This window comes from Mirounga angustirostris, unplaced genomic scaffold, assembly GCF_029215605.1.
Source record: "Mirounga angustirostris isolate CCGP_5_RB_7025 unplaced genomic scaffold, mMirAng1.0.hap1 SCAF_1, whole genome shotgun sequence".
NCBI classification, from domain to species: domain Eukaryota; kingdom Metazoa; phylum Chordata; class Mammalia; order Carnivora; family Phocidae; genus Mirounga; species Mirounga angustirostris.
Genome location: NW_026991709.1, coordinates 1,307,556 through 1,331,185, shown reverse-complemented (window position 1 = coordinate 1,331,185; position 23,630 = coordinate 1,307,556). Strand labels below are relative to the sequence as shown.

Sequence of the window (23,630 nt, the reverse complement as noted above, 5' to 3'; positions counted from 1 at the left end):
ACAATTAATTTTAGATATCTGGGAGATAACTTTTAACAAGTTAAGAAGGCGTGTTTTGCCCCAAAGCATGAGAGTTTTTATCAAGTATTGAACTGTATTAAAAATCTTGGAATTTGTTTACATAATCACATGGCTTTTGTCTTTTGACCTACTAAAGTGGACTCTTGTAGTAATAGATGTTCTGACACTGACCCATCCTTATATTCCTGAGATAAGTTAATGTTCAGTAAATGCACAGATGGATTTCATTTGATAGCATTCTCTGCCTCTATATTTATAAGGGAGGTGAGTCTTTAGCATGTGCGTGTGCACACACATGCATTGTCTTTGTCTGATGTTATTCTGGAGGTTATACTCATCTTGTATAATGAGCTGGAAAATGTCCCAATGTTCTTATGATCCATAATAATGACTTTCAATATTTTTGACCATTAAACAGTAAGAACTCAGTGTACATGGAATCTTAGAATAGGTACTCATTTATGTCTGGCTTCTTCCATTCAACAGTAATATTTGTGAGATTCATCCATGTTGTTGCATTCAGCGTATTCTTCATCATTGCTGAATAGTATCTTATTGTGTTAATTTAATACAACTATTGATAGACATGTGTGCTGTTTCCAGTTTTCGCTATTATGACATTCTTGCACATCTTCTAGGGAACATATGCAACTGTATCTTGGATATATTCTCAACAGAGGAATTGCTGGATCAGGATATGTGCATGTTTCACTTTACCTGATACAGCTAGTTTTTAAAAGTGATTGACTGATTTATGCTCCCACCAGCGGTGTTATGAACACTCCAGTTGCTCTGTATCCTCTCTGAAACATGGTATTGTCTGTCTTGTTCTATTTAGCCAATTCTGGTGGGTGAGTAAAGGATTGGCACAATTCTTTATCATCTCTATGGATGGATTTGATATTGATTTAGCTTTCTAGGTCTGTTCCTCTGGAAATCTGATAAAGGTGGAACACTATGCAGGAATAATGCTAATGATAAAAATGACCCCTGATTGGCACACTGCATCTGGACTTGCTGTTTTGTGCATGCTCTAGAAATACCTGGTGGGCATGCCATTGATTTGAACTCCTCTCAAAGCAAGACCTGTAACTGGGCATACTTCTTGCTGGATGTTGTGCCAATCCCTCCTGAGCTGTATTTGGGAAATGGAGTTTTTAAGCCAGAGTAGCTTTACCCATCCACGTTGGTCTTGCTCTTTCACATCTGAGCTGTCACTTGACAGGAAAGGGGAACATAGAATATCAGGCACCTTTGCTGAAATTCGTTGACCAATACATGGGTCTATTTCTTGATTCTCTATCCAGTTCTACTGTTCTATATATGTATCTTTTTGCTAATATGGCACCATTTTAATTGCTGTAGCTTTATAATAAATTATTTAAATCAGGTAGGGTACATTTTCCAAATAGTTTTTCTTTTTCAACATTCTTTTGACTGTTCTTGGTCCTTTGCATTTTTATATAAATTTTATAATCAGCTTGCTAATATTATCAAAAACACTGGTGGGTTGTATCTTGGTATCATGTTATATCTATAGGTCCATTTAGGGAGAATTGACATCTTAACAATATTGAGTCTTCTGATCCAAACACATGGTATAACTATCTTTATATTCAGAACTTCTTTAATACCTCTCAGGGGTGTTTTATAGTGTTTAGCACACAAATCTTGCATATATTTTATTACATTCATCCCTGGCTTAAATATTATTTCAAATTTTAATTTCCAATTGTTCATTGCTAGTATATAGAAATAAATCAAGTTTTTGTATTGTCCTTACATCCTACAACCTTGCTACACTCCCTTATGAATTCTGATAGCTTATATATAGATTTCTTAGGACTTCCTATAAATGATCGTCTCGTATGCTAATAGGCATTTTTATTTCCTCCTTTCCAATCTGTACATTCTTTATCGCTTTCTCAGCTAAAGACCTTTCTTGTCTAGGATTTCCAGAATGATATTGAATAGCAATGCTTTTTCTGTTTTGTTGTGTTCTTTGTTGTAGGGAGAAAGCATTCAGTTTTTCAACATGAAGTACAATGGTATCTAGAAACTTTTTTTGGATGCCCCTTATCAGGCTGAGGAGTTCCTTTCTATTTCTAGAATGGGTATTTAATTTGTCATATTCATTTTCTGCATTTGAGGAGATGATCCTATGAATTTTCTCCATTTTTCTATTAATACAATGAATTACATTGGATTTTTAAAAAAATATTTTACTTATTTATTTGACAGAGAGAGAAAGCACAAGCAGGGGGAGCAGCAGAGGGAGAAGCAGGCTCCCTGTTGAGCAGGGAGCCTGATGCGGGTCTTGATCCCAGGACACTGAGATCATGACCTGAGCTGAAGGCAGACACAACCGAGCCACCCAGGTGCCCCTACATTGGATTTTTAATGTTAAGCCAGACTTGCATTCTGGGAATAAGTCCTACATGGTCATGATGTGCTATCCTTTTTATATATTACCAAGTTTTATTTGCTAACATTTTGTTAAAAATTTCTGCATACTGTTCATGAAGTCTGTATTTTCTTTTCTTTGGCACCAGGGTATACAGTCTTCACGAAAAAATTGGAAACTGTTCCCTGCTCCATTTTCTGAAAAAGCTTATGTAGGCTTGCTGTTATTTCTTCAATAAATATTTTATAATATTCACCAACAAAGCTGTTTGGTTAGGGGTTTGCTTTTTAGGAAGGTTTTTAGCTATGAGTTCAATTTCTTCGACAGATATAGAGCCATTTGGACTTTTAAAATTCCTTTTTGTATCCGTGTGGACAATCTGTCTTTCAAGGAATTTGTGTATTTTGCCTAAGCTATAGAACATACTGGCATAAAATTAAGTTGTTTTTAATATTCCTTTATTATTTTTTGAAAAGCTGTGGATCTATAGTGCTGTCCACGCTTTCATTCCAGGTGTTGGTGAGTTATGTCAGTACTCTTTTCTTTATGATCAGCCTGGCCAGAGCTTGAAAACAAAACAAAACAAAACAAACAAAAAACAGCCAGATTTTGGGTTCAGTAATTTTCATTGCATTGTTTTCTGTCCTGATCTGTATTATTTTCTTTCTTCTACTTCCTTTGTGCTTAATTGGACCTTTTCCCTCCACTTGTTTTGTATGATGGAAGCTGAGGTCTTTTCTTTGAGATCTTTCTTCTTTTTTAATATGGGTATTTAGTGCTATAAATTTCCTACTAAGCATTTCTTCAGCTCCTTCCCACAAATTTTGAGATGTTGTATTTTCATTTTCAATTAATTTGAAATGTTTTTGTATTTCCCTGAGATGTCTCTTTGACCTTTGGCTTACTTAGGATTGTGTTCTTTAAGATTTCTAAATATTTTAGGACTTTACAGATATCTTTTTGATTTCTTGTTCTGTCATGACTTGAAAGGATACTTTGTGTGATTTATATTCTTTTAAGTTTGCTGAGGTATATTCTGTGGCCCAGAAAAAAAGTATATCTTGGTGATATCAATGTGCACTTGAGAAGAGTATATTCTTATTCTCGAGAAGTACCAGTGGGTGGAGTGTTCTATAAATGCCAATGAGGTCCAGATAGCTGATGACGTTCATGTCTTCTATGCCCTTATTTATTTTGTGGTCCACTTGTTTTAATGATTACTAAGAGTAGAGCACTGACATGTTCAACTATAATTTGGGATCTATTTCTCTTTTCAGTCTAGTCAGTTTCTGCTTCATATATTTTGAAGCCTGTTGTTTACGTACATCTTCATTTATGAATGTTGTGTCCTCTTGGAGAATTAGTGCCGTTATTATGTAATGTCCTTCTTTATGTGTGATAATATTTCTTCCTCAAAAGTCTGTCTGCTATCAAGTTAGGTACTCTGGTTTTCTTTTGGCTAGTGGTTGAGTAGTATATCTCTTTTCATCCTTACACTTTAAATCTATATGTTTTATATTTAATGTGGATTTCTTACAGACATAATATAGTTGAATATTGCCTTTTTTTAAAAAATCCAATCTGACCATCTCTACCTTTTAACTGGTGTGTTTAGACCATTCACATTTAATGTGATTATTGATAAGATTGGATTAAAATTATAATATTGCTAGGTATCTTCTATTCCATTTGTTTCTTTTTTTTTTTTTTACTCTTTTTCTGCCTTCTCTTGGTTAATTGAGCACTTATTTTTAAAGATTTTATTTATTTATTCAACAGAAAGAGAGAGCACAAGCCGGGGGAGTGGCAGAGGGAGAGGGAGAAACAGGCTCCCTGCTGAGCAGGAACCCCGACTTGGAGCTCAATACCAGGACCCCCAGGATCATGACCTGAGCCAAAGGCAGACACTTAACAAACTGAGCCACCCAGGTGCCCCAATTGAGCAGTTTTTAAAATCGTTTTGTTTCATGTCCTCTTGATTTATTACTCATACCGCTTTAAAAATTTTTTAGTGTTTGCCCTAGAGTTTGTAATATAAATCTTAAATTACTTAAATTACTCTGAGTAATTTAATTACCTTCAAATAGTATTAGACTACTCATATGTAGTGTAGGGAGCTTACAACAATATTCTTCCAATCCCTTCCTCCCATCCTTCATAATATTATTATACATTTCATTTTTATGTATGCCATCAACACAATACATGGTCACTGTATTTCCTGTAGATAGCAGCTATCATTTATAGCAATTAAAAACAAAGGGAGAAAAAGATTTATCTTATCTTCATTTCTTCCATTTCTGGCACTCTTCCTTTCATCATGAAGATCCAGTTGGGGGACTGATACCATTCTTTCTGTTTGATGAATGTCGGTTATCATTTCTTACAGAATGTTTGCCAGCAATAAATTTCCACAGTTCTTGTTAGTTCTGAGATAGTATTTTTTTATCATTAATTTTTAACATATATTTTTACTGGTACGGAATATTGAATCAACACTTTTTGTTTCTTTCAGGGCTATTGTCATCCAATTGACACAGTTTCTGAAGAGAATTATGCCATAATTCTTTTTTTTTAAAGATTTTTATTTATTCGTTTAACAGAGGGAGACACAGTGAGAGAGGGAACACAAGCAGGGGGAGTGGGAGAGGGAGAAACAGGCCTCCCACGGAGCAGGGAGCCTGATGTGGGGCTTGATCCCAGGATCATGGGATCATGACCTGAGCCGAAAGCAGATGCTCAGTGACTGAGCCACCCAGGCGCCCTGAATTATGCCATAATTCTTATCTTTGCTTCTCTGCACATAATGTTTCTATGTTTGTACTCTGGTTGCCTTAGAGATTTTTTCTATGTCTTTTTCCCCAGCAGTTTGAATGTGTCATGCATATGGAATTTGTGTTTTGTTTTGTTTGTTTGTTTGTTTTACTTTTTTCTTTTTTGAGCATTTATCCTGATGCATGTTCTCTGAGCTTTGATCTATGGTTTGGTGCCTGTCGTTAATTTTGGAAAAATTTCAGCCATTTCTCTTCAAAGAGTTCTTCTGCTCCCAAATGCACAGCTCTATCTTCCATACCATTCCGTCTTCTCTTTGTGTCTCAACGTGGAGGTTTCTGTAGAGCTGTTTTCAGATTCCTGGCTTTCTCCTCAGCTAAGGTGAGCTCACCAATGAGCCCATCTAACCATTCTTCATCTTTTACTGTGCTTTCCACATCTGGCTCTTCTGTTTCATTCTTTGTCATGCTTTCCATCTCTTTTCAAGGCAGTATATTATTTTAAGCAAACAATTCAAAATAACCTAAGTCTCACTAACGGTGGGACCACCAAGTACGCTATTTTCATACCATGGACTATGTGTGCAATCATTGAAATACATGCATATATACTGACATGAGAAAAACTACAACATACATTGTGTTAATAAAGCAAGTATTTAGAACCATGAGTATTATCTCATGTATGTTCTAAGATTTTAATAAAACAACTTTTTACATTTCTACATTTCTAGAGTAACACACATCTAGAAAATGCATTTTAAAATAACCAGCAGAAGCATAATAACAAGGACTATCTTGTCAGGAGACTGAGATGAAAAGGCAGATTGAGCGGGACTTGAGCTTTATCAGTAGTGTTTTGGGGATTTTTATAATGAGTTATAGCACATGTTAGTTTTATATGTTCAAATGGCTCACATTTTGGGGGTGAGAGTGAGTGGGGAGGTGTGCGCAAATGACTTGAACATAAGGTGATGGGTAAAGGAAGGTGGAGGTTGTCGTAGGTGCAGACCAGTCCTGCCCTGAAGGTTTCCACTGGGGTTCCTGGCAAGGAGCACTTTGAAACGCCCGCCTTAGCTTTAACATGTTTGCATTTGCTCCTTCCCCCCTTCCTTCTGTTATTCTTAGTTGTGAACAAAGCAAAGGGGCTGTCATTTAGGGGCCTGAACTCTCCTGGACAGAAGTGGGAAGGGATAAGCAAATACCTGGAAAAATGAGCAAATGAAGGAAAAAGAACTTAGGTAGCAATGTGGGCTCTGCAGACAGATGGAGTTGGGTGACGTGCTGGGGGCTGCCAGGCTGCTGGTCTGCGTGGACCTGAGCATGAAGCAGTGTAGACGGGGAGGGTGGGGATGGGCATGGAAGGCAAAGGGCACCACCCATTGTTGGGTGGGCTGGAATACGGGTTGGAAATGTGTTAGCACTGATCCTGAGGTGTGTGGAGCCGCAGAGGCTGTATGCATAGTTGGGATTGTTTTGCATTGAGCAGTCATCCTGGCTTATCTCAGGGGATGAGCAGGAGTGGAGTGGGGGCAACACTCTGAAGTTAACTTGCCCGAGGGGGGCTTTGCGTAGCCATCTGTTTATCAAGGAAGGAAAGGGGATGGGGCTGTGTTGTTTGTGGTGGGAAGCTTCCAGGCTGGCAGGAAACGGGAATCACCTGGACCCCTTCCTCCCAGCTGTGTGTGTTGGCAGCACCTGCAAAAGACAAAGGGTGGTGTGTTTCCCTTCATACCCGTGCACCCCAGTGCGGTCTCTACGGGGATAAGGCAGTCCTGGGAGCTGGAACGTTCCAGGTTGTTAGATGATGCACTTGAGAGTTCGGGGACCCCTCCCTTCCCCTCCGATGACTCAACATGAGCTGAGACATTTCCTTGCACCAGTGAAATGAGGAAACGGCCCACTCTAAAATGAATATAAATGTTTATTGTATGAACCTTTGGCGATGTGGAAAAGAACAGAGAACAGCCTAAAGGTGTCCTGTAATTCCAGCGCCCAGAGCCCATCGGGACCAGCAGCTGGGCTCCTCCCCTCCCTCACGCGGGCCTTTGCTGCCACAGGACAACACGCTGGACAAAGCAGCTCTGCATGAGCCCTTCTTATTTCGCTAGATTTCTTCAGGGGGCATAATATTGCATTTGGTGGATGTCTCATCATTCACTCGCCGTTCCCAAATTCTGCTAGCAGAAATCCCCCATGAACACTGGCTCCGTCGGCTACGTGCCCGGCTGCCCAGGGTTTTCAGCCGGTCGGAGGCTCAAGGCCAGAGGAACCGCCATTCCCAGGCCCGGCTGAGCGGGAGGGCTGGAGACCCGCAGGTACGAAAGGTAGTTGGCTCCCCTGGTCTTTCCCTTGGTGGGCACCCCCCAGGAGCAGCAGATATAAACGGAGAACGGTGAGGCCTGCCTGGTGCTGAGCGCCAGGTAGGGTGCCGGCCCTGTTGGCAGCAAGTGTGAAGACCAAGAAACACAGACCGGCACTCATATGGTGACAAGGGCTGTGGAGCCAAGTGCCAGGCAGGGGAGCTGCGGAGTCCAAAGGAGGCCAGCATGTAGGATCTCGGACGGGCCCCTGCCATTCGTTGGCCCACCTGATTGTGAGCGGCCCGGCTGCGTCTCAGATCCGGGGCGGACTCTGGGATTAGGGCCAGGGAACTGAAGTGTGTGGCTTGGCCCTGAACTAGACACACTTTCTTTTTGCAGCCTGCTCTGCCAACACACAGCTTCTTCCCTTCCTGCTGAAAAGTTACTTTCTCTGCACACGGCAAGCGCAGGGTGCATCCGGATGCAGGGAGAAGGGACGGACTGGGTAGAGCTCCGGTGTCCTGCTCTTCCCATGTCCCTGGCCTTGCTCGGCTCCCCTGGCCCCATGGCCCCTTCCCTGTCCATCCTGTCTCTCCCCCTGCGCACACCCACGGTCCCCAGCCCCGGACCCGCTTGCCCATGGAGCAGGAAGGACCCCATGGCGCTGGGCTTGAGAGAATCCTCTGCAGTCTTTGAAAACTCTGCATCAATTTAAAACAAAAACCAACATACAAACAAAAACAAACCCAGCGTTGTGTGTGAGCGGACCTGGAGCCTGTTCCAGCCATGGGTGGGATTGTCAGTCAAGGACGGGCCAGTGCTCTGCCGGTCACTGCTGGACCCTCCTCACCCTTCCCGGGACGAGCTGCGGACAAGCACAGCCCTTTGCTGTCGTTTCTGTCATCTCTCCCTGTGGAAGGAAAGGTAGAATCCGCAGCAGAGGAAGGAGATGCAAAATGATGCAAGCAACAGAGAGAAAGCCAGCGGAGCCCAGAAGCCAGCCCGTTCCACACGTTCTCTCCTAAACTCCACGAACGCCCTCCCACTCACCCCACAAACGTGCCAAGTGTCCAAGGACCTCCTCGTGCACACATGAGGATGGCCCTCTCTCCAGGGCCTTCGCTCTGGACGCCCCCACCTTCTGCCCCTCCGGCTGTCTGCTCCTCAGCCCACTTGGGAGCTCCCACTGACCCCAGGCCTCCCCTGCACCTGACACTTCTTCAGGATGAGTTGATTTGTGTTGGCCCACCTGGGGGCTGAGCACAGTTCCCACCGAATAGGGGTCTTTGTGGACGAGGGTGGGAAGACCCCCAGCACAGTGTTAGCTGAATGAAATTTGGGGTCTTTTCTGTGTGCCTGTCAGTATTTTCTTTTTACAATGATCACATTTTGCTTATAAACAAAGGGGGAAAACTAACAGGAAAAAGATGTGAATGCCATGGGAACGGCAATGACCCTATGGTAACACACTAAGTGAAAAAAAAAGTGCAGAATATATGTTTTTACAGCTATGAGTTGAGCCATCATAAGTGTTTCAGAGTAGAAAGCCTTATTTTTGTAATTTTTGCTGTTGATAGCACTTTCCATTCCACAGAATGTCCTTTAAAGCTGGTCTTCTCCACAAAGCCTGCAAAGGTGGGCTCATCCCTGCCTTGGGGTTTCCAACCAGAGGAGGTGAGCCCAGGAGAGGAGAGGAGAGGAGAGGAGAGGAGAGGAGAGGAGAGGAGAGGAGAGGAGAGGAGAGGAGAGGAGAGGAGAGGAGAGGAGGAGGGAAGGGGAGGGGAGGGAAGGGGAGAAGGGGAGAGGAGAGAAGAGAGGAGAGGAGAGGGGAACCCTAAGCCACAGGAGCAGGGCAGGGCCCCAGCACCAGCCCCGCAGTTCTGGCCACCCTCCCTAGAGCCACAGAAGGCCCCAGGGCCAGCATCAGTCACACCTGCAGAGGCGGGTCTTCTGATTTGACGATGTAAGAATGAGTTGGGCTGATCACTCATCAACCAGGAAATACAGATTAACACCACAATGAGATCCCACCTCATACCAGTCAGAATGGCTAAAATTAACAAGTCAGGAAACGACAGATGTTGGCGGGGATGTGGAGAAAGGGGAACCCTCCTACACTGTTGTTGGGAATGCAGACTGGTGCAGCCACTCTGGAAAACAGTATGGAGGTTCCTCAAAAAGTTGAAAATAGAGCTACCCTACGACCCAGCAATTGCACTACTGGGTGTTTACCCCAAAGATACACATGTAGGGATCCGAAGGGGCACCTGCACCCCAATGTTTATAGCAGCAATGTCCACAATAGCCAAACTATGGAAAGAGCCCAGATGTCTGCCGACATATGAATGGATAAAGAAGATGTGGTATATCTATACACACACACACACACACACACACAATGGAATATTATGCCGCCATCAAAAGGAATGAAATCTCGCCATTTGCAACGATGTGGATGGAACTAGAGGGTGTTATGCTAAGTGAAACAAGTCAATCAGAGAAAGACAATTATCATATGATCTCACTCATATGTGGAATTTAAGAAACAAAACAGAGGATCATAGGGGAAGGGAGGGAAAAACAAAACAAGACAAAATCAGAGGACATAAACCATGAGAGACTCTTAATCATAGGAAACAAACTGAGGATTGCTGGGGGGAGGGGGGTGGGGGATGGGGTAACTGGGTGACGGGCATGAAGGAGGGCACGTGATGTAGTGAGCACTGGCTGTTGTATGCAACTGATGAATCACTGACCTCTACCTCTGAAACTAATAATACAGTATATGTTAATTAATTGAATTTAAATAAATTAAAAAAAAAAAAGAATGAGTTGGGCTAGGTGGAAGCAGGACCAGCCTGTAGGGCAGGTGGCCTGGAAGAGGTGAGATGCTACCCTTCAGAGCCCGCCCTGGAGCAGGGCTCCTGACCCACAGACAGAAGGAAGGGTGGACGGGTAGATGGACAGATGGACCGTGAGCCACAGGAGGCGACGCCATTGGGACCCAGACATGCTCATGCCCACCACACGCATGAACACACAGGCACACGTGCACACACACACACACACACCCCATGGTACCAGTGCCCATCAGACACAGATGCCCGCCCTGGGTGGACCCCCACTCCACCTCTCTGTCCGCACGTGAAACAAAAATTTTGTAAAACAGTGTGTGCTAATCATTTCTCGTCTATGCTGTTCTCTTTCATGTTTAAAAAAGTGAGTCACAACCCTCTAATTGATTTCTGTCCTTGCTATGGACCACCAGTGCCCCTCTTCACTCAACCTGGAGAGGACCCAGTAGGGATGGAGGAGGGTGAATCCAGAACTTTTAGCTAAAAGTTACTAAGCCAAAGGCAGTGGCGCTGGGGGCTCTGTTTTCTGCAAACTGGGAGGACTGGGGTCCAGGGAAATGTCAGTTTACTTTGGGAAGTCGGGTATGAGGAACTCTGGTTGAGTGCAGGGGACTTGGGAGGCTCTGAGCGCAGGACCCCATGGGCACAGTAGCCTGCCGAGGGAGCTGGAGGCCTGCAGTCTGGCAGGGTTCTGGAGCCCTGGCCTGAGGAAGTGGCCGGAGAAGCAGAAGACATAACTCCGGGACGGGCCCGGGAAGGCTCTGGTGAGGGGCAGCTGGACCCCAGAGGGGAAAGGGGCGCTCTAGGCCAGTTCCTGGGGGCAGGAGTGCACCAGGGAGGAGCGGGGTGGCCTTCACTGTCCCTCCCTGACCCCTCACGTCCCTCTGTAAAGTGGGGGCAGGACCCCACAGGATGGAGGGCACAGTGGGGCTCGGGGGAGCGCTACTGTCCTGGGCCCGCGCCCTGGGAGGCAGCGAGGCTGGGGGGCCGCCACGACGCGGCCACTGCGCCCACGAGGCTGGGCAGGAGGAGCTCAGCTTCCTCCTCCTCCATCCGCAGTCTCCAGCAAGAGACGGTTTTGTTCAAATTGCCCGCCTCCCCGAAGAAACGCCTGCTGGACACGTTGAGTATCCTCGGACCTTGCCCGGTTTGGAGGCCGGGCCCCCACGTGCAGCCTGCGCCAGCGGCGGGAGGCAGCTCCCTCGGGAGCGGGGGCGGGGGCGCGGGCGGGCCACGAGCGCAGGGGACGGAAGGCGGGAGCGGGGAGAAACAGCCAGGACCCGGGGGAGAGGCGGTCACACGGTTCCGGGCTTGCATCCCATTCCGCACCCAGTTGGTCCCCGCGCACTCCCCGCCCCGCGCGCCCCCGGGCGCCCCCGGCCCCGCCCCGCCGGGTCTCCGCTCCTCCCCTGCCCGTCCCGTGGCCCCCGGCCGCCCCTGGCTCCGCCCCGCTCGGTCCCCGCCTCGTCCCGCCCCGTCCCTGCGCCCCGCCCCCGCGCCCCGCCCCGCCGCTGCCCGTGCCTGCGCCCCGGGCCCGCCGCCCCGCCCCGCCCCGCCCCGCCCCGCCCCTGCCCAACCCGGCGGCCGGAGCGCGCTGGCCGAGGCGCACCGCTGCGGAGCGCGCAGCATCCGCGGCGCTGACGGTCGGGCCCGCAGAGCATGGCGCCGAGGTGCGGGGCGGGCGGGGGCAGCGGGTCGCGCGGGCGGGCGGTGGACGCGCACGGCGCTCTAACCTGTGGCCTGTGGCCTGTCGCCCGCAGGTGGCCCTGGCTGCGGCCGAGGCCGCGGAGCCTCCTGGACGTGCTCGCCCCGCTGGTCCTGCTGCTCGGAGTCCGCGCAGCCTCCGCGGAGCCAGGTAAGGCCGGCGGGGACGCGAAGGTTGGCTCGCCGGGCCGGCCCCCTGCCAGCCGGGCGTGGTGCGGGTCTCTGGCCGGTGCAGGCGGCGGCGGCCTTAACCCCAGCGCATCTCGGCTTCGGTCCCGGGAGGCTGCCCGGCTCTGCCCACGCGCGCAGGTGGCCGGCGGGGGGCGAGAGGAGGGGGACGGGGTCGGGCCGAGGCCGTGTGTCCCGAGTGTCCCGCGCCGGCCATTCATTCTTAGGCTGCGGAGCTCCGCGCCACCGCGGCGCGCCGCTGGGTCGGAGACCCGGCTGGGCCGAGGGGTAGTGGGACCGTCCACTTCCTGAGCCCCTCGCGTCGTGACCAAACTTCGGCGACTCGGCGGGGAAGCTGGCGCGCTTGGCGGACCGCGCTGCCGGCGGAGGGCCAACGAGGGGCCGGGGCTGTGGTGGTGGCGGCCGCCGTTCCACGCGCAGGGGCTCCGGAGACGCCGGTCACCAGCCGCCGGCCCGCAGGGCCTGTGGCCGCGTCACGGGGCTCGTCCCTCCCAGCGCCTGAATGGCCGCAGTGGGTCGCGCCTCCGGGCCCGGGAGTGACCGCGCGCGGGCCCCGGCAGGTCTCCGGGCGGACCGTGCAGCGCCGAGCGCCCTCGTTGCGTTTCCAACCTGTTGAGGCGAAACCGCCCGGGCTTCCCAGGGCCAGCCTTTGTGCGCCGCCGGGCCGCAGGCCTGTGTCCCCGCGCCCGCCGGGGTGTCGGGTTGCGCGCGGTCCCCTTTGATGCGGCGGAGCGCCAGGCCCGCGGCCGGGAACAATGCTCAAAGCCCGCTGTTTGGCCGGCACCCTCGGCTTTCCCGCGTGGGCCGCAGACTGTGCGCAGGGCCGCCGTCCCAGCCGCGCTAAGACTTCCCGGGCCAGCTCCTGGGACCCCGGCCGCAAACACGCGGTCGGCCAGGTTGTCTTCCCAACTGGGCCAACAAAGGGGAGGAGGTGGCGCGGGCCATGCTAGTCACCGAGGGGAGCCCCCACCCCGAGGGAGTCTGGCGTTTTGTCCCAGGTGGAGCTGCAATGCTGTGTGGACGTTCGTCCCCAACAGCCTCTTCAGGTTGGCGTGAACGTGGGAGAATGTGACTTGGTCACCGAAGCAGCGACCCACCTGCTGGCCGCAGCTGGCCAGGGAGGAGGGCCAGACGTGAGAGAGAGAAATTATAACTTGTTTCATTGTTTCCAGTAGGCGTAGCCACCTGGGTAGACAGCGGCATAGACCTTTTAAAAAAGTAACTGCCCCCTGATCACTAGAGAAGCTGGCAACACCTGTTGTTTCCTCCTCTATGTGAGTTAACTCCAGGGACGTTTGGGGGACACGTTTTGCCTTACAGCGCATCGTGTCCTCTGGGTTCTTAGCAAGCGCCCAGGGCCGCTGGTGGGGGCTGTGAGTCCTGGCCTCAGGGGCCGTCCCCGCGGCTGCACGGGCGGCGGCGAAGCCCACAGGGACCAGCCCAGGGCTGCATGTGCTGGAATTTGTAAGCCTGATGCCTCCTCTCTAATCTGACCCGGGAGCGCCCAGCCTCCGGTTTATGAAACTTCGTAATCAAAGGGGAGGAAATCAGGGTTGATGGCTCTTAGCCACAGAGTGGAAACAATACAATGTTATGTCAGTAAGCTTTGGTGAGATGCAATCTTGAGATCTGAGGGTAGGGTGTTGGACTTAAGGTGGACTTCTTGGGGCGGGGGGGTAGTGCGGGTGGGAACCACCGTGTGTGCTCAGTGTCCCGACCACTATTGTGGCTGCCCTGGGGCTGCCACAGTCTCGGGTCCTCTGGGAAGGAAGGAGGGCCCCCGGTGGAATGCAGGTCTTTTTGCATCCTGGAGGTTAATGCAGGAAGCGGGCTCAGTGGGGAGCACGGGGTTCACCCCTGCTGGGACTAAGTCCCCTTGAAATGGGATAATAACTGCCCCCTCTAGGTGTATTGGAGAAGACTCAATGTGTGTGAAATCCTAGCTTAGCAGAGGCTCAATTTCTTCTAGAAACCCTTAAAAATCGCCCTTGGGAATTAAAGGTTTGAGGCCCAGTTTGCTGATTTGCACATTTTTTCTGACTAAAAATGATGCATTTTTCCATGTCTCTGTGTTGCACCTAACTCCCCCCCCCCCAAAAGAGTGTTTTGCTGTTTTGTCTAAGGATTGGTCACTATGGCTCTGATGGTCATAAACGGGGCTTGTGCTCTCACCCCCCCCGTACCTAGACACCTGGGGGGTCCACGGGCCGAGCCTGTCTGTGGCCTCGGAGGCTCAGTGCTGCCTGCAGGCCCCCTCTCTTGCTGGAGGTGTGTGGACTCACTGTGGGCTGGAGTGGCCGCGGACGCCCCGGAGGTGTTTGTGAGCAGTACGGCAGAGTTGGGGCTGTGGCAGAAGGACCCAGTGTGGCAGGCATTTGCAGGATGCCCAGGACCCTGGTCTCCATCCAGGTCATCTTGTCTCTGGCCTGGGCACCTGGCTCTGTCAGCCCCTTTGCCCTGGGCCTGGGGCGCCCAGCCCTTCTCACCACTAGACTCCAGTAGGAAGCTCAGGGTCCCTCGGTGGGCCTCCAAGGGGCCTCATTTGAATGAGACACAGCCCATGTCTGTGGGTGTGTGTCGTCCTGGGGCCACGGCGCCCCGGTAGTGCTGGACCAAAGCAGATGGGAAACACTCATCCAAGGCGGCCTGTTTCTAGGGCCTGGCTCTCGGTGAGGCTGTGGCCCGGCTTCAGGGGCGTCTCAGGGTTCGGGTGCGGGACTTCATAAGATAGTTTTGAATTTCAGCAAAACTTGTTTTTCAGGGTACTCCTGTTTTCCTTTAAAAGAAGGAGGAGAGGGGAAAGTCTGTGCGGGGAAAACCTAGAAAGAGTGACACCGACCCCATCCAGAGAGCCCTGCCCCCCACCTTCACTGCATCTCACCGGATACACGTGTGCACATACTTACATGTCTGTGTGCATGCACACACACATAAATGCACACAGTCCACGCACAGATGCGCTCACACGCAGGAGCACGCACATGCGCACACATAGGCACAGGCCCACACACTCACATGCATGCATGTGCACATGCACGTACACACATGTGCACCCACACACCCATGCTCTCTCTCCACAAGTGCTTAGTTCCCTTCATCCAAATTGTTGAAAAGGCTTGATTCTCTGGGCCCTTGGGAGAGGTGGAGGGGCCCTGGGTGTGGTGTATAGCCCCCTCCTTCTCTGGTGTGGGAGGTGATGCTGCCCAGAGAACAGGCCCGGGGCCCCAGAGGGCAGGCGGGCTGGGAGGGGAAGTTGCAGTCCATGTGTAGCCTAAAGGGAGGCGTCTCCTCGATGCCCCACTTCTCAGCCTCCATCCAGGGCTGGGGCTGGCCTACCTGCTTCTCAGGAAGCTGCTGTCCACCCACCCCCCAAAAGGGGATCCATTAGATGCTCCACGCTGCCGAGGTCAGGGCACATGGGGACCCTCCAGGGCCTGGCGATGGACACGTGTTGGAGACCCTTGCCCACCCGGCACCTTCCAGGGGAGGCCTGAGGCTCCCCAGAACCTCATAGCCGATGACTGGCTGAATGGGGCAAAACCCATCTTCTGACATGATGTCTAGTGAGTCTCCTCCTCTCTCATGGCCTGAGGCCTGCTGGGAAGGGCTGGGCCGCCTTCTGGCCAGCTCTAGGGGTCAGATGGGGGTGTGGCGTGGAGCGAGTTGGTCTGGCTGATGAGCAGCCCCCAGCCCCGGCTCCGTCTGCGGTGGGCGGCCATTGCCCGGTGGCACGTGTGCCCCTGCCGCTCTGGTCCAGGTGTGGCCACCCCGTGCCTGTGTGGGCCGGTCACAGATGTTACACTCTGGTCTCCCTGTCCTGAGGCTCTAGGTCACTGTTCTCCGGGAGCGAGCGGACGACGTGCCTGGAGATGGCAGCCCCTCTCTAGAGGACACAGCTGGCTGAGCACCCGCCGTCCATGCTTCAGGCCTCAGCCGGGAGAGGTGGACATCACGGGACCCGGCGGGTAAACCTCCCAGAAACTTGACATTGTTCTTGATGAGGAGGAGTAAAATATTGGGAAAATTAAAACGTATGTTTGGTGTGCTTATCAAATTATTAACTTTGGTACATTTGGACAGTAATGGCGCAGCAAAATGAGAACAGTGTCCTCTGGGGCCTCCACGCTCTGTGGCCTCCCTCCCTGGGCTTTGGGGTCTGGGACTAGCCCTCTGCCAGGCCCTGGCTCCTTCCCAAGGATGCCTGGGCCTCCGGGCGCCCTCCCCACCTTCCTGCCGTGTGTGCAGGCCCTGCTCCACGCCTCACCTTGCCGCCGTGGCTCCCTCCCTCCCCGGTGGCACAAAGAGTCTTTGCAGGGTGCTGTGAGCAGCAGGTGGTCATCTTGCAAACCGTCTTTCGACCACACGCTGCATTTGATGTACATCGTGGTTTTATGCCACACGTTGGACCTCCACGCCGGGGGCCCTTTCTGTTCGGCCCCCCAGCCCTTCCCAGTGTTGGCAGTGGTGTGCAGGCTTCGTGGCCGGCTGCGCCACGGGCTGATCGTGTTTTGGATTGGTGGGTCTGGGCCACAGCAGGGTGGCTGTCAGAAGGAGCTTTTGATTGCGGGTGCGCTGAGTCAGACGAAATTTGGGGGCTGCAGGGCAGGGGAGTGCTCCGCCCGCTGCGCCTGCAGGAGCGCATCCTGCCTCCCCAGCACCTCCGGCACCGACAAGCCCGAGCACGGCCTTTCTGGCTGCCTGCAGCCCCAGAAAGGAGAACCTGTTCGCAGGCGTGTACCTCGTTTTGGGATTTCTTGCCGGCAGACGGGGTCCCTCCGGGCTGATCCCCGGGACGCGGGCAGCGGCCCCCAGCGCTGGGCTGGGTGGTGGCGGGGCTCTCGGCCACGCCTGGTTTCTGGAGGGCCAGGAGGCCTTGGGGTGGGCGAGAGCGCTGCCGCGGGCCAGGCTGGCCTTCGCAGGGGGCTTGCTGGGAGAGGACATCAGGCCGGAGCCAAAGGCTCAGGAGGGCCGGCCAGGTGATGGGAGGGGAGGTATGTGCTGCAGGAGCTTCGTGGCGCCTAGGGCGGGGCCTGGGCTGGAGCTGCGGCAGCCATGTGCTGTTTACGTCCGTATTTTATCCACACATTCGTTTGATTCTCATCTGAAGTACTTGGCTTTACCCTGCTCCTTTGAGTAGATTCAGAATCAGTCACCATTAGGCGTCCTCTGTTTTGCACCCGAGTTTGGGAATCCTCGAGCTGGTGCTGGCCCTTGACAGCTGGGCGTCCTCTGTCTGCAGAGAGCCTGCTAACACGGCTGTCCTCGGTGAATGTGGGAGGCGCCCCCCTATTTTGGGGTGACGGGCTGACGGGAAGGGGGTGCAGGGAGGGCGTGGCTCAGCAGCGGGTTCACCGCCTCTTGGCGCCTACCTGTGCAAAGCGAACGTCCCTGTCCCGGCAACGTGACCGGCTCGTGCAGCTGCGGGTACATCTGCTCGGAGTCGGAGGCTGGGCCCACGGCTCTCTGCAGGGGCCTGAGTCCAAACGCCCTACGCCTCCAGGATGAACGGAGACCTTTTTTCCATGTTTCCATTTAGACAACCAGGGACCTCATCTTGGAAGGAATCATGGATTCAGTGCCCCGTGGAGAGTGTGGTCCCCACCCTGTGCTGTCGGGAAGGGCGGGGCATGTGGGGACAGGGGGTAGCATCCCCAGACCCTCGGTGGGCTGGCTGGGTGGCAGAGACCTAACCCACCAGTGGGCTCGGGGGAGGAAAGAGGCCAAGGTGGGCCCCTTGTCCTGCCCCAGAGAGTGGAGCCCCAGAGCCAGTGTCTGGGCTGCTTCCCGGCTGGGGGCCCGGGGGCTGAGGGCAGGCGGGGGGCTGGCTGGTGCAGGACTGGGAGACCATGGGTGCCGAGGCCCCGCTGGTGACTCTGCTGGGTCCCTCGGGGTGAGCCCAGCCGCCTGGCCCCTCGTCCGTTCATCCATTGGCTTCCTGTTTCCTATGTGCATTTTTGAGCACCTTCTGCGTGTAAGGTGCCCTGCCTGCCGAGAAAGACGGGAAGGTAAAGCCCCGTGTGTCTCCTGCGTGGGGACTTCTGTCTCCCAGGCCGCCAAGAGCCTCCTTCCACCCTCTGATGTCACGGCTCTCTCCCCGAGAGCCCCCTGGCCGGGGCGCGGGCTGAGTGTGGGGCTGTGGTTGGGGGCCTTCGGGCAGGGGAGGGCGTCCCTCCGGACGGACAGCGTGAGTGTCTGTGCCAGCCCAAGCCGCCAGGGCCGCGCGCCGTCACTTCGGAAGTCTGGCTAATGCGACATATGGGGGCAAAATCCTTCCAGTGTTCTTTCTACTTTGTAAGTTTTTGATCGCCAGCGAGGTGGACACGCAGGAGCCCGGACCGGCCGAATCGCTTCCCCTGCTCCCGGTGTCCACGTTCCGCCACGCGTGGTCCTCATGGCTTCGCCTGCTCGGGCTGGCGGCTGCAGATGCGTGGCTCGCATACTTCCTACAGTGTGGGCAGCCTCCACTGGGCCCATGCTGTTTCTCGAGGCACGGAGTTGTTTTTTTCCCTAGTTTTTATGACCTGTTCCCTTAGAGGTGGACCCGAGCGCAGGGACCACGCCAGGGCTCGGCCGCATGGCAGGACAGGAGCGTAGTGAGGATCGTGTGGGTGAGCAGGGCACATGGGAGGCCACGTGCTTCGTGTTAGCTGCTAAGGCCTTCGCTCCGCCTTTGTGGGTGTGGGATGCGGGCTAGTCCTTGGAAAGAACAGTTGGTGGAGGGCCGGCTGTCCACTTGGCATTCGTGGATGCGTGAGAGCCCAGGCCCCAGCTGTGAGTCCCAGAGCTGCTCCCGAGCGCTGTGTGACCCTGGGCCGGTGACTCACCCTCTCTGTGCCTCTGTGTGTGAACTGTGAAATGGAGCGGGCCGTGGGGCTCTGTGGGATTTAATGGGACACTCCTTCAGGGAGTGCACATCACACGTCGGCTTTCTGGGATGGGTCCTGATCATGTCTCGCTGAGCTCTGGGGACCATGATGGGGACGGCTTCCACCCAGCGGGCTGGGCAGGGCCTGGGCGGAGGGACGGGGGGCACCATGACCGGGACATGGTTTTGCGTTTCTTGCTTGGCGGTGGGCTGTGCCTGCTGAGCTGATGGTTTATATTAGACAAAGCCGCCCTCTCACCGCCTGCGCCCCCGAGTGCTCGGGGGTTCTTGCCCCGCCGGCCAGACACGCCCACCCACATGTCCCTTTGGAGGGATCAGGGCCACGGACCTGCCTCTGCTTGTTGGATCTTGTTATTAGGCTGCTGCTTTAAAAAAAAATTCTCCTGCTGAGAAAGTCTCTTGTTCTCGGCGAGCCGGCGAGCAAGCCAGGAGCTTCCTGGACCCAGGCCCGTCTGTGCTTGTAAATCTGGACCGCGCCTGATGTCGAGCCGTCTGGGGAGGGCTCGGGGAGAACACTGGGCCCCCTTCCTGTCATCTGTCATCTCGGCCTGCGCTCACCTTCCGGCCCTCTCCCCTACCCTGCGTCCCGAGGGAGGTGAAGTCCCCTCCAGCCCCGGGGCCCTGGACGCTGCCCTGCAAGCCCCCGGTCACACACCTTCCCCTCACTTGTGGTCCCCTGGGAAACGCTCTAGGACAGGATCGCAGGCCAGCAGGTGCCCCTGGAGCCAGGTGTCGATGGGGCAGGGAGAGGCTTTTTCTACATAAGTAATGATTTCAGCTAAGCAGCTTCCCGCCACCCTAAGCAAATCTGCGCCTGGTGCTGAACCGCTTTCAGCCTCTCGGCCCCTGGGAGGAGGGGGGCCCTTCTGCAACCAGACGCCCCTCCCGGGCCCCGGGCCCTCCTGCCCTGTGGCAAGGTCCTGGCTCTTGCTTGGCCTCCTCCGGTCTCGAGGCTGACCCTTGTCTGCTGTGGGGTCACCATGTGCCCATTGCGGCAGGCACTGTCCGCAGCGACCTCTGGTTGTCTTGGGCACAGAGGGGGACCCTCCTCGGGGCATTTTCTGGCTAAAATGAGCCTGCACCCCCAGGGCTTTTGGCTTAGCCAGGGCTGGCTCAGAATCTGCCATGTTCCTCATTCATAACCTTTTATTGTGAAAATAATTAAGAATACCACTGGAGGTTTGGACCCAGAAAGGAAAAAGCACCCATCCCAACACAACCTTTCTTGTCCTTATGGGGAAATCTGACATTTTAAACAGACTTGGGCCACCCTCCCTGCACTCTGGCCGCTGGCCTGGCCCCCTGTGGATGGCCCGGAGGCAGAAGCCCCCGTCCCCGTCCCGAAAACAGCGGCGCCCACCCATGAGAGGGAGATGGCATGCCGGCATTCCAGACACCTAACGTCCCCACTTAAGAATCCAGACACAAATCCCTCCTTTATACTTCTGCATCCCATGGCATATGTGGTCAGCCCCCAGAGAAACCCACGTGAATCCTGGCATCCCAACAAGGATGGGGAAGGCAGGAGGGGCAGGGCCAGGGACCAGGGAGACGCCGTCGGAGGGAGCGGGGCAGCGGGCTCTGCAGGTGTGGAGGGGCCGCGAGCCAGGCCGTGCAGGTGCGTCTGGAGGCTGGAAATGACAGGAAGCGGATCCTCTGCTGGAGCCTCCGGGAAGGAGCCCGGTCTCGCTGACACATGGATTTTGGACTTCTGACCCCTATGGCTGTGGGAAACTGAACGTGTGCTGCGCTAGGCCACCAGCCTTGTGGCGAGTTGTCCCTGCAGTGGCAGGACGCTGCCCAGCCCCGCGCTCGGTCCCAGGAAGGGGCGGGCTCGTGGTCCCTGCAAAGGCCTCTCGTCCGCAGAGTCCTGTGTCCATGTGAGACCCCGGTCCCCCCACCTGTGCAGGGCCCCCGGGATGTGCTTCCTGCCCCTCAGGCCCCGGCGGCCAGCTCCCCTGTCCTGCACACCTACCCTCCTGGGCCAGGACTCCCCCCAGCGATACCCACGATGGGCCCGTCCCAGCAGCCTTTCAGAGCTCAGGGGACGCTCCCGTCCCAGCAGAGCAAGCCCCGCGTGCCCTGGGCAACAGCCAGGGGCCTGGACACGCCCAGGAACGGCTGACCAGGGGCCCTCGGGGCGCAGTGGGCATGTGGGGGGTGGGAAGCTTGACTGGGGGCAGAGGACTGGGGGCCCCGTCTGGCTCCACCCCCGCCTCCCGTAGAAAGAGGGCTGACCAGACGTGCACTGAGCCGTCTGGGAGCACTTGACGCTCATGTGTCCGGGGTCATCTGGACGCCGCTGCGGGAGTGCATGGAGGCCCGGTGGGGGGTGCGCGTGGAGACTGGTTTGCTCAGGAAAGGGCCACACTGGCCACACCTCCTAATGCTGCTCTTGTTTGCTCCCGAATAATGGGCGACCTTAACCCGTTCTTGGGCACAGTGCCTTTTCTGGGACCTCACACGTGGGGCAAATGTGGGGGACATCCAGGCAGGACGAGGGGCTCCCGCAGGCCTGGCTCTGTGTCCTCTGGGCAGTGCTGTGGGCTGCCCCATGCTGGGGAGGGGCTGCAGGCTGGGCCGCGGACTTGGGGGTGCAGAGTTCCCATCCCCAGGCTCTCAGAAGCGGACAGGCGTCTTTGGGCCTCTGTGCAGGTCTGCAGGCCCCACTCGGGTCAGGAGCGGCCACGAGATGGGGCCGCAGGGGAGGGCGTGAAGCTCCTCCCCAGGTCGGGGAGGGGGGTGGCATCGCTTCATACGATGGGACACCAGAGGCCCCCGGGCCAGGCCAATCCTCCGCTGTGGTCTGGTCCCAGCCTAGGACCTGTGCTCCGGTCTAAGTCCTAATTAAACTGGATTTTGAGTCCTAACTAGTTAGTAAACAGTTACTGGTTGAACCCTGCCACGCAGACCTGCGGCTCGATTGGAAGTCCCACAGCCACCGCCTGGACAAACCGTCTCCTGCCTCGGTCTCCCCCGAGGGCCTCACTGCCTCGGTTGACAGGCGGCCCTCCTGCTCACACGATGGTTGATGCAGTGCTCCAGGATTTACTCACTGTGTGAGTTTGTACGTGTTTGGAAGCATCTCATTTGACCTCTGCCCTCGTCTTTTTAACAAAGGTTCTAGTTCCTTGATGCGCTTTCCACAGGGGTTCCGTGGGCGATCGGGACTGCGTGTGCGGGGGTCACTTAGAGGCGGCGCTGAGACTCCGCCGGCCGCACCTGCCCAGCTGGTTGCGATTTCTTTTCTCCGTGAGTCTGAGCTTCCGGAAGCCCAGGCGGGGCACCGAGACGAGACAGGGTCCTCGGGAGACCTTCCTGCGGCTGCACGCACCTCCTTTTCTCTTTAGCTAGATCGTCGACGTCCTTGTCTTCCTCCTGCCTCCGCGGCCGACCGCCCCTCGGCCCGTCGCCGCCCGAGCTGTGTGTGTCCTGTGGCCGTGAGCTCCCCTCCGTGAGCCGGGGCCTTGGGTCACGGGGTCTCCCGGGGTGTGCGGGCTCCCTGCTGTGTGTGCCAGCCTGTCCTCGGGGGGCAGCAGACCGCCAGGTCCCACCGGGCCTGGGCCCCCCGGCCGGGGCGTCCGAATGTCTGCGGGGCGCTGCTGCTGTCCCCCGTGGCTTCCAGGCCCTTTCTGGGGGTCACGTCTGCCGCAGGCTTCACTGACCTCATCACCCAGGAGCTGGGGCGTGTCGTCTCCGTCCCGCGGGGCCAGGTGAGGCTGCTCCACTGCGGGCTGCGTCACACCCAGGGACGAGGGCAGGAGAATTGTCTGCAGGAGAGCAGATGGTGGATGCGCCACGGCCTTGTTCCACGTCCGCACGTGTCCCCACCGTGCGACAGCCCCGCCCCCGTCCACAGCCGTGCGGCTCTGCTCCGGACACCCCTCCGCCTCCCGGGAGCAGTGACCTCCGCCTGCTGTCCGTCCTGACACCCGGCTAGTGCGTGCGTGAGCGGGGGCTGGACGTGGCGCTCGTGCTGGTGACCCTGTCCCGTAACGAAAACCCACAGTGTCGTCCACACATGAAGGAGAGACAAGCGTGCTGGGGAAGAAAAGTCACCTGGTATTGTCTGTGTGTCCGCTCTCCTCGATGGAATGGCAGGCGTGACGCGCACGCGTGAGACTGGACAGCGTAAAGCTGCGTGAGACAGGCCCTGGGGGTCCGGCGTCCAGTCCGTTAAGAGACCCTGCTCAGCACCGTCCTGTCCAGGAATGGCTGGACAGGTGACCTTTGGGATCCCAAACGCTTCTTTTGGAGGATTTCCCACTGTCCTCCTGGCAGGATGGATGTCAGTCTCGGCCACGGAGCTGCATTGTCTCTTGTCTTCCATCAGACAAGCATGAGGACAGCAGGGTCCCCCACGCGTCCTGTCTCCTCTGTTTACATCACCAGCAGGTCAGACGGGCATCCGAAGCCGGGCGGGCCCCGTTCTGGGTTGCCAGAGCCGCATTCAGGGCGCGCATGCCCACGCCTGCCCACGTCGCCAATGTCGCCGAG

At 54.6% G+C, this 23,630-nt stretch overlaps 1 protein-coding gene across 3 annotated transcripts in view; it reads left to right on the top strand.

Annotated features, from left to right (window-relative positions):
- Positions 1-11,889: 11,889 nt before the first annotated feature.
- Positions 11,890-23,630, top strand: part of COL18A1 (collagen type XVIII alpha 1 chain) — an 89,394-nt gene continuing 77,653 nt past the window's right edge. Inside the window, exons 1-2 of one of the 3 annotated variants that reach the window (XM_064577846.1) lie at positions 11,890-12,024; positions 12,115-12,209. In XM_064577846.1, coding sequence (XP_064433916.1) covers positions 12,014-12,024; positions 12,115-12,209 — 106 coding nt within the window. In that variant the 5' untranslated portion in view covers positions 11,890-12,013. Of the gene's footprint in view, positions 12,025-12,114; positions 12,210-16,069; positions 16,213-23,630 lie in introns of those variants that run through there. The other 2 variants (XM_064577849.1, XM_064577856.1) reach the window with 2 other exon arrangements.